The sequence below is a fragment of the Triturus cristatus genome, chromosome 6 (genome assembly GCF_964204655.1).
Source record: "Triturus cristatus chromosome 6, aTriCri1.1, whole genome shotgun sequence".
NCBI classification, from domain to species: Eukaryota; Metazoa; Chordata; class Amphibia; order Caudata; family Salamandridae; genus Triturus; species Triturus cristatus.
Window position 1 is genome coordinate 1459147421 of NC_140589.1, and position 20057 is coordinate 1459167477.

At 42.3% G+C, this 20057-nt stretch overlaps 1 protein-coding gene across 1 annotated transcript in view; it reads left to right on the forward strand.

The window, feature by feature from the left end:
* LOC146821533 (uncharacterized) overlaps positions 1-20057 on the forward strand; it is a 341213-nt gene that overhangs the window by 210750 nt on the left and 110406 nt on the right. The window contains exon 6 of the mRNA XM_085612520.1: positions 5117-5205. Within this exon, the coding sequence (XP_085468646.1) occupies positions 5117-5205 (89 nt within the window). The remainder of the gene's footprint in view (positions 1-5116; positions 5206-20057) is intronic.

The window sequence follows — 20057 nt, forward strand, 5'->3', positions numbered from 1 at the left end:
TTGACCAGGACGAACCTAGTTAGGGTATCCGATGTGTGCTCCATCGCAGTCCATCGCAAATTGTGCTTGGGTCTGGTCTATAGTGGCCATTGACTATTATTGCAGCTTTGTGTTTGTTGACGCTATTCCTACTTAAAGCTTTTAATATTGAAACGTTTGGTTCCCCTTTTTGAATTTTTTTTGTCATTTTGGTGTCATTTTATTAAATTGTACTCTTATTTTTCAAAATCTGTTGGGGAGTTTTATTGTTTTGCATTTTGACTCGATTACTGTTTTGGAATGCATGAATGCACATTTCCCTAAGTTTAAGCCTATATGCTCTGTGCTGTAGCTGCCAGGGGGTTGAGCTTAAATTAATGTAGTGACCTTGAGAGTTCACCCTGGCAAGGATTGTGATTGTTCCTTGAGGAATCGAATTTCCTACATCCACCCTTTGATTTTTGACAAATGTAGATGTTGGAATAGAAGGAGGTTAAAAAATGTTTAGGTCTCGCCTAGGCAACGCTTGTGCTGTCTCTTCGAGAAATGCTGTATTGAGGTATGGACTTTAAGTTCCGCCCATTTGTTCAATTGACTCCTCTTAATGTCCTTTGTAAATTGTGGCTTTTGATTCGTGAATAGGCTTAGCAGTCCCTCCTTAGTACCTTCCTATATTCTGTTGTTACCTCCCACGAGGACAGCCCCTCTTACATATGTCCTTACTCTCTAGGGTTAATTAACAGTTAATGAGCACTATTTAGTTAATCAATGTCTTGCTGTTGCAGACACAACATACTCTCCATCTTTCACAAAGCAGAGTCCACGTGTTTTCCTGGCTCGGCATGGCATCCAATTATAGATGCCATGCTTTATCTTTTAAAGATGCTCTCTCCCCTGCTCCCTCCCCTCCCCGCTCCACAGCGTATACATGTTATTGCTTTTAAAAAATTTTTAGGCAACTTCATTTTTAAGCAATGCCAGCTGTGCGCCTATCTTTTCCTATCCGCGGCTCGCCAAACTCTTTTTTAATGTTATATGTGTTTTTTAAGCGGCAGCGCACATTACTTTTGGTATGCACGGCTCAACAAACTTTAAAAAAATATATTATATTTGTTTTTTAAACAACATGGCACCCCATTTCTATTTTGTACGGCAGTTGTTTGGGCAGTACTACAAGGAGAGGGCGGGCAGCTGGACCACCACAGGGACCAACAATATGGACAAGATCTTCAGGGAAACACAGCTGCCCGCGGACACTCTGCACCAGGTTACAGCATGTTGCTGGCCGCCATTATGTGTTCACATTGAGCATCCTGCTACTGCTTATCTACTAAAGCACAGAGGCTGTTTGGGTGATTCTAAATAGGGAGGGCGGACAGAGGGAGCACCGCAAGGAACAGCAATGTGGGTGAGCTCTTCAGGGCAACACATCTGCCCGCGGACACTCTGCACCAGGTGAAAGCGTGCTACTGGCCACTATAATGCATCCACAGCATTTTGTTTTGAAATGCAATAGTATGTTTGTAAAGCATGACAACACAGGGTGACGCCAGAATATAGTCAGTAGCTATGGGAGCAACTTCGCCATGACAATGCTTTTTACAAGTGCCCCCTGCCGCCAGCATGTAACTCTACCTTTCTCTAACTCGCTTTCACTCTCTATCTCATTCTGATACTATCTCTCTTCACTCTACCTCTCACTTATATACGTAAATAACTCTAACTATCTCTGTATACCATCTTGTTCTCCCTTTCTATCACTTTTGCACTTGCACCCTCTCTCACATAAGTAAAACACATTTCCGTTACAATGCCAATAAGACTAACTCTAAAAAAACTGCGAGACCTATTGCATTGAAAATGCTTGTTTAGCTGAGGTCATCTAGTGGTAGGAGGTTTGTTTGACGAGGACTATTTTGTTATAGGAAGTACCATTTATTTCCATGGGGCATGCTAGTATAAGAAGGCTGTAAGTAATCCTCATATACATTTGAGTGTCTTCTACATATTGGTGAAGAAAGACACCTGACTCCTCCAGCTTGATTTATCAGGGGCTCCAAATAGAAATTGAACAATGAAGAGGCTAAGACATAACCCTGTAGGACACTGAAATTAACTCTGAGGCTGAGTTTCCTTCTCCAATCACCCTTTGACTTCAGCTATGAATGAGGTGAACCAATTTGTGGCACATCCTTTGAAACCTGTGCACATTTCCAGGACATGGCTCTTACAATCATTTATTTTGAAGGCTGCTGAGAGGTCAAAGACAATTGTTTGCTACCCTTGTTCAACATACAGTATATATCTTCCAAAACGTTCAAGATGGTGGTTCGCATGCTGCACCCTATGAGGAATCCAGATTGGTAAGGTACTAAGAGATTGTTATTTTCAATTACAGTGTTAAGCTGTCCAGAGACACATATCACTTTGCCAAACCACAGGCGGTTTGTTAGTGATCAATAATTTTTAAAATTTTAATTAGATCCGGTTGAGGCTATTTTATTTATTAGAACGACATGCCCGTTTCACCATAAGAAATAGTTTTTTTTTTTTTTAATAAACAATTTTATTGGTTTTTAGATATGGTAACAAAAACCAGCCATATAGCACAGTACAATAGTATCAACAATTCCCACTCGATTGAATCATTAACGTTGTTCCGCGTGACCCCGTAAGGTCATACATGGTACAGACATATTTTGGTTTGTTAATGGCATTCTGATCCCTCCTCTAGTTGCTGTCAAGGTAGATAAAGCTTGGAAGACTGCCACCGTCTTTTCTAATTATGTAATCTTTTTTTCTTTGGGTTACCAGTTTCTCAGAGCATATTTTTATAGCTTCAGCTATTTTAAATTTTAGAGGGGTTGTCTAACCAATAGCAGTTCAGACTTTTTCAATGTAATTATGAAAGGAACAGTTTACCTTAAGATTGTCTTTGAGTTTGGGTATGGCTGCGTTAATAACTTGGACTAGTGTGGAGTCTAGAATCCCATTTGGTGCTCTACTTTGATATGTTGGTGGGATTTGCTAGTGTAGTTGGTGATTGCTAGGTCTACGATTCTGCCTTTGATGCATGCATGATGATTGAATAGCTGCTTATTGTGATTTTTTTCCAACAGTACCGTGTTTTACTTAAATCGGAGCCTTCAATCTTTGGGAGGGTATGCAAACATAATGTAGGGTATGGGTTACAAGAGTCAATGGAGTTGTGAAAATCGTTTGTTAGAAACGTCTTCTGAGTTATTGTACATTTCACGCTGCTAAATCTAATGTGTGACTTTATTTACAAAATCTTGCATTTGTATTTATAAGTAGATATATGAGACTACCACTAGTAAATGGAGTGTAAATCGTTAGAATAGTATTTTATAAGGACGTGCACGTCCAATTGGAGTTGTAAATCGTTAGAAAAGTATTGTATACAGATGTGTGCATCCAATTGAACGGTTACTTGTTTGTAAATGCATGTAATAGAATAAATAAAAATTATTTAATGGCGTTTTTCTGTTTACTTATTTTTTTTGCTTTTTTGTTTAGTATAAAGTTAAATGAGGGGAATACAACCTTCGTCTTTTTGTCATTGAATACCCTAAAGCAACAGACATTCTTACCTCAAAATGGTGCTGGAGCCTCTGATTGTGGTGGCTGCTAGTGTAGCGGTATTCTGGGGCTGTGCTAGTATCCCTGGCATTACCACCACAAATTGTGGATCTTGTTGACTGCTGTCTGGTGCAATCCTAGGGGTATAGCTGTCATCAGTGTAGTGATGCAATGGCATTTGTGCCCAGTGGCGAGAAGACCCCACTGTACCTCAATTAGGGCGATATTTTAGTACCAAACCAAGCAGCAGTGGGGGACCATTTTAATTTTTTGCATTGGGGCCCAAGGCACCCTTCCTTTGCTAATCTGGACTCCGTGGCACTGGGGCAAGGTCCTGCTTGGGAGACAGCAAAGGTGCATTGTGGTAGCAATGACTTAGTGACGCTGTGGAAGAGAAAATCCTCCAGGCCCAGTGACAACAAGGGTCTGTCAGCTGCACTGGCCCAATGTCCGTGTGTTCTGTTCCCACATACTCGTTAAACATGGGGATGTGAAACCCTAGTCGGCTGTAGTGAAAAGGTTGCAGGTGCTGACATTAGCATGCCGGTGAAAGCAAGACCCTGCCAGCCTACATTCCCTTTAAGGAAAGTAACAGTCATAAAAGGGAGGGCTATTGTTTGAAATTTCCGCTGATACCTTATTTAGTCTCCACAAAAAACCTGAGCCAAGAGTCTGCTGTTTGTCCTGCTTTTTAGGTGGAGCCTAGCGCAGCGCGCATGCGCTGCTCTAGGAGATGACCTTTTGGAATCGGTCTGCATTTTTCAAGCACTCGTGCTTGTGGCGGCATCCACCTTGCAGGAGCGAGCAGCGGCACGCAGGGGCCATCTGTTTCCAATTAGCGTGGCCGCGCAGTTGTGATTCCGCATACCATTACTCCGCAAGTCGGAACAACGACTTGCGGAGGGGGGGAGGTGTTGGATTTAAAATCCAACACCTTGCCTATTGTCCGCACAGACTGGAGTTGGAATAGTAAATTATACTATTCCAACATCCAGCGCCCCCGCTCCGCAAGTCGTTGGTCCGACTTGCGGAGTAATGGTATGCGGAATCACAACGCGGTCGTTGTAACAACCGCTTTGTGATTCCCTGCGGGAAAAAGACTGCAGGATAACAACATTCATTCGTAGTGGAAGCCTCTTGACTTCTAGAGGAAGGTGATATTACAACGACAGGCAGACCAGCTCTTTGCAACGGATTTTCACTACCGATATGGAACATACCGACATATTGTTTAACTAAAGGCCCAAAGAACTGTTGGGAATATTCTAAATAGGGGCATTACAAGCATTTTGTCGTGCTTCTTTCTGTCTCCGCCCTTCTCCCCTAACAGTGGATAAAGGTTTTTTTTTAAACTAAAATATATAAGTGGGATTTATTTAATAGATTGGTAATAATAAATAAGTACTCTTGAGTTGGGTAACAACAAACATCTGTTATTCAGCGCCAAGATACCCGTAGTGGTGAACGTGCGCTTTACAAATACACGTGTTATCTTATGTTTGTTATTTAAAAATATAACACTCTTCAATCTCTACAGGTGTCTCAACGTCAGGAGCCCCCTTTAAATACCCAGGCAGGGTGGGAGACTCGCCTTTACCTGGATGCGGGTTGTATGCAGATCATGAGGTAAGCTCATACTAAATGAAAGTATGTGAATAAATAAATATTCACGTTATCTAAACTTCAAACCAACATGGTTTGCTTAGGTTTCAAATTAAAGCACAAATGTATTCAATATTCTGACAGCCTATCATAATACAAAATTGCCTGGGAGAAAGAGCAGTTTTATCTGAACATTAAAAGAGGTTCTGGGATCATAGGTAGATGGGCTATTATTGAAGGGCATCGCAATTTCCTGTTAGTTTCTTCCGGGAGGTTGGAATAATCAGTTGCATAACTAATTTCCTACGTCTGTGTTTTCTTTGAGCCAGGGAAAAACCACTAATTTAACCTATGTCTAGAAACAACACATCCTGGGTCTTTGCTTAGGCAACACTTCAGGCAAAAACTTCCTTCCCTGTATAAGGACAAGCCCCCCACTTCCTAATCTCCACCCCTGCCAAGTCCCCCCTAGGCAAATAGCTCTTTAGTGATCTGGCCTAACCTGGAATAGTAGGAAAATGATAGGATTAACATTTGTGAAACGTGCATTTATTCTCATTTGGACTGTTGAAATCTGAAAAAAGTGTAAAAATATTCAATTTTTTCCAGCTCCTGTGAGAATCGCCCAGATGTACCTATTTAAGTGTCTATTAAGTTTAATTTCGCTCGAGGACTCTCAAATGACACAAGAGATCAGTAGTGGTATTGTAACTTGTGAGTACAATCCTAAACCACTGTAATTGTAAATCAAATACAAAGAGAGGCAGCTCCAAATGAAAGCGTTGGGCGTGCTAAAAACTTAAATACTAAGAATTAGGAAGATTTTTAAAAAGCATTTACCTCAGTCGACCTCTGATTCTTCCTGAGGGACCAAGTACTGCCAGAAAATCTCCAGCTCGCCTTCCATCAACTTCATCATAAGAATACAACCAGGTTCAGGGACAGACCAAAAGGGGAATGGGCACTCAGTTTACCGATTCAAAATGAAGTCAGCCAAGGCTGTGTACTATCATCAACTTTATTCAAAACATTCGTAAAGGATGTGGGAAAAATCCTTCTTAAGCTGCACCTGGTTCTGCCAACAATGGGAGGCTAGAAAACCTCACTACTTCTATTAGCTGATGATGCTGTACTTTTGGCATGAATTGAGCTGGCCAGGATTCGCCTAATGAGAATCTTTGAATACTACAGCAGCTCTAAAAGGTTCAGCATTAACATCAGTAAAACAACATTGATGGTGTGGATCTCAAAAAACAACCTGAAGACATTTCAAATTGTTAGTATTGCCATTGTTGCCTAGATTGACTCGGAATGTGATTCGGTGATGAATTGTCTTGGGCAACTCAAATTGGGAAAAGTGAGTCCATCACGAGCCAGAACTCAGTTTCTGTCCTACATTACATAAATAGTTATAGAGAAAGACTAATAGAGCCTCCTCTTCAAGTATATAAAATTAAAGAGAGGGCTGCTACTATGCATTATACTGACATTTGGGGATACGAAAGTACCAGAGCTGGAAAAGATCGAAAATCGCTTTTCGTTTCTCATTATGTGTGTTGGCCGTAGGAAGCCCTAAGGCCTGAACTGGGCCTACATATATGTAATTCATCTAAAGCCTGTTCACTAATGGCCTCGGCTGTGGACAAATCCTTCATTGAAAATGTACCTAAATATTTCTCGACATCTGGGTAAGCAAAGATCTATTAAAAATACAAAGGCTCAACCATGGAGAAATATAATGGGTGGGTTTTTGGGACAATCCAACATCAATGAACAAATCTAGCGAAGCAATTATAAAAATATGTTACTGGGAGTATGTAGCAATTAAATACTACCAAACTGATAGGAGCTTGCTATTATGGCATCAAGACTTCTAGATTTTATTTTAAAAAATCATTAACCCCCTTCCCCATTAAGGACGAATGCACTTAACAAGAAAACCCAGGTTTTTTTAAAAAATAAACTTTATTGGCATTTGTGTTATCATATAGCAGCTGACATACTCAAATGTTCTGTTACATATATCATCTCGACACGGGGAGTATCGAACTACAGATTGTAAAATAGGATTAACATCAAGAGCACATTTTTTTTCTTGCTTTGTTAACTTATTTCGTCCTTCGTCGTGAACATGTTATGCATTATATACTGTCTATATAGGTTATGCCAAACCCAACTCAGCCCCCAACTTCGGTCTATACCACAATCGAGTCTTGATGTGTATGTTCGTTACACCTCAACAACCAAAATTGATCTCCTCTGCATGTCATCTCCCCGTCCTGCTGTTGCCATCCCACACCATTCCCTACCTCACTCTCAGTAGCCTGAACAAGAAAAGTCAGTTGATCGTCTCGGAGCACATTTTCCCAACTCCTGACCAATACACAGTCTGCTTTCACTTTTGATCGGTGCCGGGGGCAATGGCTTTGCTCCCCAAGCACCAATCAACAGAGGAGAGGCACAGTTGTAAAGGGTACAATATCCAAAATCCTTGTATTTCTAAATAAAGAAATCCCAATCCAGCATTGCCTCTCTTACTGGATCTCTGCTTGGGTATTTCACTAGGCACAAGATCCCCTAGCAGGGGTCGACCACACTAGACACAAGGGGCGTTGTTCTTGTGTGGGAGCAACCCCAGGGGAAGGGCTTGTGCTTTCCCCACCCTTGGGGCAAATCAGTCATTCTACCTGCTGGAGATAGGTGGTGTTTACAACCAATGTGCCCCGTCGCAGATGAGAGGGGGGTGGGGGAGGGGGCAGGACGCCCACTATGTACCTAGAAATTATGCAATCCACTTTTTGGGTTGAAGTAGTCCCCAGGGCATCGGCCTGTGTCCACCTTGGCATAAGTTTTTCCCCGTAGGCAAATTCGTTTTTCTGCTCCTCGGGGGCAGATATGGGGTGTTTACCACCAGTCTGCCCCTCAGGGTGCAGAAAGCCCAGAAGGCGCCAAGGAATTTCTCATTTAATTGTTCTGGGTTTGGGGAGTGGCCTCCTTTTGCTCCCCAACCACGCACAACTGTCTTTCTGCACCCCCTGGGAGGTACATAGGGGGTGTTTTCCCCAATCTGCCCAATAGGCACCAGGGAATTGCAAATGTCACTCTTCTGAAGGTGGCAGACCCCTGGGCATGGACCTGTCTCACCTGTCCACCATGGGATAGAGTGTATCTGCCCCCCTGGGGTGAGGAAGGGGGTGTTTAACACCAATCAGCCCCATTGGGGGTGGCAGAAAGTCCACTAGACCACCAGGGGATATTTTAGATGTAGTATTGGGGAGGACAGCTGCCCTGTGAATAGGCCGGTGCTTCCCCCGCCCCCCATAAACCAGGCATAAGAATCTGTATGCCCCCCCCCCAACCTGGAGGGCAGATAGGGGGTGTTCATCCTCAGTATGCCCCCAAGAGGCAGAAAGGCCCCTAGACCACCAAAGACTACCTTTATTTACTGTTTTGGGGGGAACGCCATATATAAAACAAAATATTGGATACAATTAATAGTGAAATTATGGAATTTAAGGAATCCTTATGAATACCAAAAACAAAGATGTTGCTAAATTCTCACATGAGAACACATACCCTTATGTAAAAGAGGACTTTTACACAAGCCCATAGTTCGAGATGAACAGAACCAGGAACAACAAAAATAAAAAAGGTCCAGGAAATTTGTCATTTATCTCAAGTGAGTGAAGTAATGGAGATGAAGGACCGACCCAACAGTTCCTCATTTTGTAACATAAGCAGGCCATTTTTGGAGGCGGACATGGTTCAAAAAAGGAGAGAGGAAGAAACAAAACCCAAAGGGACACAAGGAGGATAGACACTATGTCAACACCCAGATACAGTAGAGGCAGAAACCAACACCAGAACCTCCCATGAATATGGTTATCAACCTTTCTGTTATCTCTTTAACAACTGTGGAAAATCAGATCCTCAATAAGGAGTGAATTTTCTTCCGACCAACAAACATGATTCATTTGAATGTGTTATTGAATTGCACCAATTCTTTAAAATAGTACGTCTCCATTACTATTTTAAAAATCTCACACTGATGGCCCCTAATAACAAGACAGGTCTTGAGACAGGAAATCAGTATTTACACTGCCAGCCAACTTGATTCCTCCACAAATTGTGACTTCTGAACAAGTAGCTTTAGAGGATTTGAGAAGACTTGAAACCCAGAAGATCAGTGAGCCTTGTCAAGCCATAAGAAAATAAGGGATTTATCATAAAACCTGTGGCAAAGTTGGTACAATAATGGTATAAAACAAATCAGATTACCTGATTGCATGCTGAAATTACTGGCTGACAAGAACAGCTATAGGAAACTTCAAACGCCGCCTAGCCACTAGCATTCTTGGAGTAATCAAAACCCTGGTTGAGGGAGAGAAAGCACAAGGAGAGACCTTCTCTGCACACAACTGCCCAGCATTTCATACTTGTATTGTGTACTAGAAATACACAAAAACTTGACACCTCTGCGTAGGAGACCCATACTATCTGAGATTGGATCTCCATTAGAACCATCTACTCCATTGGTGATTTGTTTCTCCAATTATTAGTATAGACAATGCCATCCTTTCTAAAAGATTCAAAAGACACCCTAAACCAAGCTTATCCAACAAGTAGCTTGTGAGCTACTTCTAGCTCTCCCCCTACTTGTAAATAGCTCTCCTGTGTCCGGCCCTGCTTTCTAAATTAGAAGCGTTTGCTTGATTGAACTAATATATTTATACCAAAACAGAAAACTGTGTTTTTGAGACAAAAATGCCTATATTTTCAGATCTTCTAAGCTGATGTTTGGAGAAAAATGGTTGCATTTCCAAAATATTTTTAAAGCTGCTTTTTGAATGATAAATGATATGGCACTAGGGAGACTTATTACTATAATTACCTTAATGCCACAAGCAATGCAGCTATGGCTGTTATGTATTAACAATGTAAAGACATTTGAAGGTGACAAAGCCTTTTTTACATTATTGCTGGAAACCATGATGATGCAGAGAGGTGATTAGCGCTGACTATCTTGCATGGAATAGCTTCTATTGTAATCTTGTCAGATGTTATCAATATCACAACAATAATAATATCAGTAGTTTGGGATGATTTTCATTGAACATAAGTACCTCTTATTACAGAAAAGGTTGGGGACTCTCTGCCCTAAACAACATCACAAATTTGGAGTACTTTCCAGAAAATCAACGGTTGTTTCCCCTGGGCGTGGAAGCACTTTATATGCAGTAGATGAGTTTGTATGTACCTCAGAATGGAATTACCATACTTCCATAGGATTTTCCTCAGAATGTGTAAGACTGCTCTTAGTGAGAATTTTTGTTTTTAATTTGAAGATTATTTCTTTCTTTAGATAGGTGCGACTTGCATGGGCTGTGCCTGTGCTTCCAGTCTAGCCAATCTCTAGGTATATAATGTTGAAGGTACAGTAATTAACCACTGTTCCAATCCCTTCGTGAATAACCTCAGTGAATGACGAAGACTGGCTAATCACAAAGAACCCATCATCTTATATTCACCATGGCTATGAGAAGAAGTCAGTTGTTTTTTTCTTGATCTTGTTACAGCTACTACATACTACTGTTTTTACTTAACCAACAGACCAGAACTACCTGCTGAACTTTCACAGTCACCATACTAATGACTCCTCCATGTTGGTCAAGAATACTTAGAAACTGTTCTGACTTAACTATCTTTGAGTTCGTAGAGATGAAATTAGAAGAAAGAGGTTCCACCCAAAATATTCTGAAAAGAGCACAGAAAAGAGCAAGGAAAAACTGAGACTGTTTATTCGAGACCTTCGAAAAACCTAGTAAGAATCATGTGACATGTTGCTACGTTTTCCATACAATCCAACAAAATAAATTAATCCATTATAAAATAGTGGGGGTATCCTGATAACCATTGAACAACACCTACAACTCCGTCTTTTAAGTCAGGGTACTGCTATACCTGATTATCTAGATCATACTCGTCCCACGAAGACTAGGGCCAACAACCAGCATACACTATGTAACCTCCCTTAATAGGAGTCTACCCATGTGGTAATTGCAGTATATGTACACAAACAACTTCTTCAAAATCACTGGTTTTGATGGATACTAATAACCTTGAATTCTTCACCTTAGACTATCCCCTGGTGCCATACTGGATATTGAAATTTGCAGCAGTGTTTCTGCGTGCTGGTAGGTGGCGTAGTTTGGCTCTGCACTGCATGTAGTGACATATACATGTTACCCCTGTGCTCTGGCATCAGTCCTTTCTTTACGCACTTTTTGGCATGGATTTGAAACTTCACTTCCATGTTTGTTGGTCTTTGGATGACTTCCAAATTTAAATGACAGTGTGCTAGGAAACAATGTCACCACAAGCTCAACATTGGCAAACATTAGAAGAGGATGTGGTCAAAGAACAGATCCTGCTCCAAGTCACAGTCTGGTCCCACTCCTGGTCTTAAGGCCTCTCTTGCGAAAAGTCCACTTCCCCTTCAAAATCTTATGGGAAGTCTAGATATAATCATAAGAAGTTCATGTGGGACTTCCCTGCCACCCATCCTACCAATTGAAGTCTAGCAAGAAGGTGCAAGGGGTGACGATTAAGATTGCATGACTGCGCTGCTGCCCAAATATGACCCAACTCCCTAATTGGTTGGAAGTCTGCCCGGAATTTGTCAAGCTGTCTTCGACTCCTCAGAACATAACAGCCTTCAGAAAGACCATGCTGCAGATTTTCAGTAATGTACGGTGGATTTGTAGAGCGCTGCTTGTCAGCTGTGAGGGTATCCAGACTCTGAGTAGGTGGATGTAGGTGTGTGGAGAAGCTGGGCTTGAATACAGGCAGTCACGATGGTCCCGCAAGAATACTAATTGAATAGCCAGGTCTTCAGCTTCTTACGGAAATCAAGATGTGTGGAGAAGGTCCTGATGTGTTCAGGGATGTCGCTCCAGGATTTGGTGGCTTAGTAGGAGAATGATCGACTTCCCTTTCTGCTTCTGTAAATGTGGGGTGTGTGTGAGAGTGATGCTGAGTGAAGTTGTCTGGTAGTTTGGTGGAATTGAAGCCGAAGATTGAGGTATGCGGGTCCCATGTTGTCTAAGGACTTGAATGTGTATGAGAAGTTTGAACTGTCAGCACTTCTGGATGTGGAGCCAGTGGAGCTTGCTGAGGAGTGGTGTGGGTTTAAGGATACGTCGGGTGGCAGCATTTTGGATGGTTTGAAGTCTATGAAGGAGATGGGTTGGGATGGTGGCGTGTAGTGTATTGACGATGTCTAATCTGCTTGTGATTAGGGCCTGCATGATGGTGCATCTGGTGTCCAGTAGGAGCCACTTGAAGATTTTGTGTAACATGCAGAGGATGTGGAAACATGAGGAGGTGACTTCATTGGCCTGGGACTTCATGATGAGGTTGGTGTGTAGGATGAGGGATAGGTTCCTAGCGTGGTTGGTTAAGGTGGGTGTGGGTTCAAGATTGGCCAGTCACCAGATGGAGTGCCAAGGTCAGCTCTTATTCCCAAAGATCAGCACGTCAGTTTTATCAGTGTTGAGCTTGAGGCAGTTTACTGTCATCCAATTGGCCTCGCTGGTCATGCATTTTTTTAAGTTTGTCTTGGTGGTGACCGTGTCATCTGAGAGGGAACAAATTAGATGGGTATCATCGGCGAAGGAGATGATGTTGATTCCATGAGATCTGATGATGTTTGGCAGAGGAGTTATGTAAATGTTGAAGAGTGATGATCCTTGTAGGACTCCGCAGAGGGGGTCCTTCAGTTCTGAACTGAACGGCGAGAGCCTGACTCATTGCCTTCTTCCAGAGAGGAAGGAAGCGATCCATTTAAGTGTTTGTCCTTGTATTTCCGCGGTGTGTAGTCTGGTGATGAGTGTGTGGTGGGAGATGGTGTTGAAAGCGGAGAGGTCGAGGAGGAGGAGGGCAGTGGTCTGTCCACAATCGGAGATGCTGCGTATGTCATCTGTGGCAGTGATTAGGGCTGTTTCGGTGATGTGGTTGTTTCGCAATCCTGATTGCAAATCGTCTAGGAGTTGGTTGCATTCGAGGTGGTCCGAGAGATGTCTGTTGATGGTCTTCTTGATGAGTTTGGCTGAGAAGGGGAGCAGCAATATGGGTTGGTAGTGATTTCGGCGTGTTTCCAGCAGTCTAGGAAGGTGGCTGTCTTGAGGGAGGTGTTGATGATGGAAGTGAGTGCAGTGCTGATCATGGCTCTTCCCAGATTGTAGAATTTCAGTAAACTGGAAATAGGCAAACTCCCCATTTTAACATACCGGTACAATAGACTTTCAGACATAATGCCTTGAAAAGTTACACTGTTGGTATTTTGTAGTTCAGACAGTTCTTGTCATTATTCATCCTTCCTGTTGCCTTCTCCCTCCCGATAAGAACTCACTATCAGTTGTCTAATACACAACAAATGGCTATTTACTAGCTAACAGAAGGCTTCTGGAAAAATACATCTGAAACAAATAGAAAAGCATTGTGGATCAAAGAGCTATTCAATGTGAAAATGTGAAAAAACAGACCTTTCAGTGTTAATGCATTATGTGCATTAACACTGACTTGGCATTGACAACTAGGCTAACTTAAATCCCCACTTTTTATTAATGTGCAGGCCTATAACATTTAAGTATGATTACCTACTAGAAAGTTTGCATTTAGCAGATGTGTTACTTAAATGTAAGGTTTTCACATTATTAATAAAAGCATTTTGTTAGCGAATACAATTTGCGTGAAAAGTGGGCTTGCCATAGTCCGTCATAGCCCACCTCCTGATGATTGTCAATCTCCTGACATCTTTGGGGCTCTCCATTAATGAGGCAATGTCCCAACTTTGATCCCACACAGAGGATTCCCTTCATTGGAGCTGTTGGGGCACAGTGGTTTCCACCAAGCCAGTGAATCTGGAAAATTATGCATATTATCCCAATGATTCAAGCTGAATATCGATCTTCTGGAGTTTTGGATGATCTGCCCAGCGGACAAAACTATCTATCAAAGGGAGGCTGATGTAGGGTCTCATGGACAACCTGTCTGCCATGTGGCATTGCAACAAGAAGGGTGGATTGGGGTCCTGGGTCCTTTGCCAGGAGGCTCTGCACTTCTGGAGGTGGCTGAATTTGTAGGAAATCTTCCTGGTAGCCAATCACTTAGCGGGGATCCTGAATGTCAGTACGGACAAAACTGAGCAACCATTGTCTGGCAGACCACAAATAGCACCTCAAACCCGTGGCAGCACAGGGTGTCTTCAGCCTGTGGCTTTGCCCTTTCTAGATCTATTGCCACAGTAGAGAAAACGCAGTGTCAGCAAATGTGTGCGTTTGTTTTGGTCTAAAGCATTCACTCTGAGACACATTCCGGCTGGACTAAAATCAAGAGCCTCCACTGCTCTCTCTCCTGCCCCAAGTTCTGAGGAATCTCTGGTCACACTGAGCATGTCATCTTAATTGCCCAAGACTGGGTCAGGAGGATGTGGTACTCTAAGCTCCTGAGCCTGAGAATGTGCCACAGGATCAGGCTACCCCTTCGGGAGGTACTTCTGTCTAAGCAACTGGTCAGGGTCCCTCATTTGAGTTTCTACAAACTACACCTCCATACACTAACCTACACCTCCATGCCTGATGAGTGAACAATGCTAAGTGAATGCTTTTGAAGTGATGACCAAGGTGATTGGTCTGACTGTGCTGGGAGAAAGGTGTTGCCTGCTGTGGGGTCTGAAACACAGACACGTTACAAGCCAAACTGTCAGATGTTCTTTTGCACGACTTCACGGCTGCCCTGGGGGCAGTGCATTCAATATAATGTGGCACACTCTCCTTGTTTAAACAGGGTGCACCTTTTGAAAGGTGCACCCAGCGCAAACAAGGAAAATATGCTACATAGTTTAATATGGCCCCTGAAGTTTATTATCAATATTCAGTTGCTTACATTAGAATTGTATACATAATTCATTGGTTTATGAACAAAAATATTGGTACTTATACAATGTGCTACATTCATACACATAATTTGTAATTTCATAAGCTAATGAATTCAGTGATTTTCTGTACTTAATTTAATTAAGTACAGCTGACATGTTATGCAACGCTATGTACGTTTTTAAAAAAATGTATGAAACAATGGATGATATTATAACACTTGTGTATCTTCAGCAGTAGTCAATGCCCATCAATGGGTGTGGAAATGCAGTACAGTGATTGGCAGCAAAGTCAGTTTTCACCAGTAAGGCGTATACAGCTTTATAAAGAATTGATCTTTCAGAAGCTTAGCAAACATCCATAATCAACAGGGGTCAGTAGAGTTCAGGTTACTTATTGTTGATTCCCGTAGGTCGGTCAGGTGATGATGCTTGGAAAAAACCACAAGTGTCAGAAATATTTTAGATGCCCTGTAAATTTAGATCATCCTCCGAAAGCAGGCGTGTGTTCTCATGTATGTCTTCAGTCAATACCCCTGATAGGGTCAGTTGAGTAGTGGTCTGACACCTAGCAATGCTTGGGTCGGACTTCTGTATCACAGTCTGCTATTCACTAGCCAAGAAACAACTCTCTGAAGGCCAATGAGCCCACTTTACAGTGCCACAACAGTATTAGCGCAAGGGGTTCCTGTTTTAGATATCTGCCAGACTGCAATGTGGGCATTGGTGCATAAGTTTACAAAGTAGTACTGCCTCAACATTTTGGTCTGCGTTTACTCCCCAGGCAGACCACCTTCGGAGGTTTTGCTATGCTTCGATATCCATTGTAAGGGTGACAAATCTGTGGTTAGAAGCATCTATCAGAAGCACAAGTTACTTGCCTTTGTTAAGTCTAATTGGTCGCACACTGCTCCACCTACCAAGCGTATTACCCCAATGAAAAATGGCCCCTGAGGTCAGCGTCGGCGAGTACGCCTATGCCCGTGTAATGCATGCAAGTATGAGTAGCGTTAGCCATCCCTGGACACGTGTTTCGAGGTAGTTGCCTCTCGTCAGCAGGGAGTAGGAAAGTGTGTAGGGTTGCTGTGTAAGCTGCTAAAATCGTTATCAGGTCAAGTACCTCTCGTAGCGCGCAGGTGCGTAACCATGAGCCCGTCGGCTCCTACGGCTCAAGGGAGCCTGAAATAAAGTTAAGTCTAATTGGTCGCACACTGCTCCACCTACCAAGCGTGTTACCCCAATGAAAAATGGTCCCTGAGGTCAGCGTCGGCGAGTACGCCTATGCCCGTGTAATGCATGCAAGTATGAGTAGTGTTAGCCATCCCTGGACACGTGTTTCGAGGTAGTTGCCTCTCGTCAGCAGGGAGTAGGAAAGTGTGTAGGGTTGCTGTGTAAGCTGCTAAAATCGTTATCAGGTCAAGTACCTCTCGTAGCGCGCAGGTGCGTAACCATGAGCCCGTCGGCTCCAACGGCTCAAGGGAGCCTGAAATAAAGTTAAGTCTAATTGGTCGCACACTGCTCCACCTACCAAGGTGTTACTTGCCTTTGTTAATGGTCTTTCTAATGGATGCTCTATTGAGCCTCATACTTTTCTAACTGCCTTCTGGCCTCCCCATTCTTTTACATATAAAAAGATTCCATGCTATAATGTGGCACACTGCCCTGACAGATTGTTCGATGCCCCACGTCTGTGGGCATGGAAGGAGAAAGTTGATGAAACTGATGTCAGTATGGCAAGTGTGGTGCTTATAGGTGGCTCCTCTCTGTCACTTTTGGACAGTACTGAGCCACTGCCAAGCCACACAACACCACCTATCAGTGCATGGGGGCACTGCTGCAAAAATCTCTGGATCCAGTTTGGCTCTAAATGTGCTGCGTGTACAGTTAGTTAAAGTATTCGTCAGAAATAAGGCCACCAAAGGTAAATAGCTTGTTGATCTTGGTCTGTACTAATCGTCGGAATAGTGCTTGTTCAAATTTGTAACACTACTAATTTTATATACTTTACTGTGTCCATGTGGACTAAAATAAACAGGAGTGACTAGGATTCTGGAACATAATTTCAACATTAGATGTGGCAATTAAGCCACTAAACTGAGCACAGACTTTAACAAGCATTGGCATAGCCAATAGGTCTCGCCTTTGGGATCTTATAAGTGTTTAGCCATGCAACAGTTGCATAACTAAATACTTATAAGGTCCCAAAAGCGAGACCTATTGGCTATGCCAAGCGGCCGCAAAAGTGATTGCGATCGCGATCAAACATCAAAGCGGCGAAAGTGAAAGTAATCGCGGCCAAGCGCCGCGCGCCTGCCCGCGCACATGCACTGTAGCTCTAGGCTGGCCTGGTAGCACTTTTTGGAGCCCTCTCAAAAAGTCTCGCCAGACCAGCGCATGCGCTGGGTCAGGCGAGACCTAAAAAGGACAGTCAAATAAATGGCCGACATGAGCCCTAACAGTGTGAAATCTTGATTATTGCTCATGAGACAAAATTGAATTTATAGATTGGCTTCAGACAATGTGGGTGGGGTTGAATTATGAGTTTGAGTGGTAATCTCACCTAATAAAGGAGATAAAAGAATAGGCCCCTACTTCGTCATTGACTTCCTCTACAGGACTGTTTACTTTTCCATAGGTTGAACATACTCATAACAATTGGCATGCAATTACTCACATATGCTGTATTACAGGGATATCAAAATGAAGATATCAATTGGCCATCCCTTGCTTCCTTTATGGGTCCATAATAACTACATACCAGAAAACCTAAGAAGGAGGTGGGAATACATGCCAATTTTCATAGATCATGATGTACCAACATTGATCAGTAAATGCAAAGTTGGAGCAGGTTCTTCTCTTACTTGATAAACAAAGTACCTCAGACACTCGAAAACAAAAGGATATTCATGGGCCATGATTAATTGCACTTTTAGCCATAAATGTGTGACTAATTCTCTTTTTGAATGCTCGTCATCTGTGAATGTCCATTTTTAAATACAGTAAAAGTTGTAGCCCAACACATTTTCTGATTATATGTACTCTGGTGACTAAATATAAGATGTGTATTCTAAAATACACACCCTTCTTAAGGTAGCCGCAACATTGCTCTCTCTGTCTCATCATGGATACTGGTTTGTTTATTTTAAATTCAAGATGCATTTGCAACAATAGCTGTCTAGTTTCTGTAAAGATTATTTTGCATGGATATGAAGCCCTCGTGCCACACACAACATAAGCATGATGCTCTCATATCACTGTGGGCAGAGATGCAGCGCAACTGGTGCATTTGGTAAATGCGGGCCCCGAAAAAGAGTTGGATTCTCCTGGACACTTGTCCAAACAGAGACTGAGAGGACACAGATAGGTGCCAAGTACAATAGCACACCTACATTAAGGTATTTATGGGGGCACAACAAATAGAAGGATGTCTTACGCAGATGTGATCAATATTGGCAGTTCAATGAATTTAACTGTGCCCATATAAACATATGACAGATATGGAGTGGCCCTCCCCAACTCTACAAGATTGGGCCACTCTTTCCACCCAAGATGCCACAAACTGAGGAAATTGGATTGCCCCTCGTTCCCATTTGACAAAAACAGTAAGTTTTGTTTCCTAATAGCTATAATGTCTGACAATACAATGGGCTTTATAAGTGGGCTACCCCACCAAAGTGCTTATTCTAATACGGTCACTTACTGTCTATTTGGGAAAATCTCCAGAACTCCCTGATCAAAAGCATTCATGTATGTTAGCCAAAAACATACTGTAGAATTTCAGATTGTCAGAAGTATATGAACCCTGAGAATGCATTGAGCGTATTTACGACATGCACACAGCCACGTAGCTCCATCATAAACAGTATTATCATATTTTAACACAAGGTTGACTATCCTTTCCATTTTTATAGAACCCATAGCATTACAGACGGGATAGGTGGGTGTCTCCACCCTCCAGTCATCTGCGATTGTATTTTTGCGCATTTGGGGGGGGGGAGGCACTAGTGTGCACATTGCTTGCCTCACCTCGTTTGCAGTAGTTTTCATCAAATGTGCAATGGTGTAATATGTCTATAGTCCTATAGATATTAGTCAACAGAATATTTTAAATCAAGTAGTTAATAAGGAAGAAGTAATTAAAGTAATTCATTCCAGTAAAGGAGGCAAGGCGGCAGGGCCAGATGGCATTCCAACAGAGATGTATAAGATCTTAGTCGACGAGATATCCCCACTCCTAACATTAGTGATAAATGAGATACTAGATCAAGGAATACAATTACCAAAATCATGGAATGAGGCGACGATTACCCTTATCTTGAAACCGGGTAAAAACCCTGTATTTTGTGAGTCTTATAGGCCGATATCACTCTTAAATTCAGATTATAAACTTTTTACTAAAATGTTAGCTGACAGACTAGCCAAAATTGCAGGATATATCATCCATGAAGACCAGAGAGGTTTTGTGAAAGGAAGATATCTACATGAGCTTTCTTATGAGCTTGTTGGGGCTATCGATTTTGCAACTTGTCTTAATACACCGTTAGCTATAACAACTTTGGATGCCTCTAAGGCATTCGATAAGGTTCGATGGTCTTACCTGTTTTCTGTATTAAAAAGTTATAATCTGGGTGATAATTTCTGTCGGGCTATAAAACACATATACAAAGATCCGATGGCAAGAGTATTAGTTAACGGCAGATTATCTTCTGCCTTCAAGATCTTCAGAGGCACAAGACAGGGATGCCCCCTCTCTCCTCTGCTATTTAATTTATATATGGAACCCTTGGCCTTTAGAATTAGACATTCAGCCGACATTCCACCATTTTGTCAGGGTAACTGGGTTAAAAAAGTCGCCCTTTATGCTGATGACCTCATGATATACTCATCTAATTTCGATGTCGCCTTGCCTATTATTATGCGTATAGCGACAGACTTTGGAACA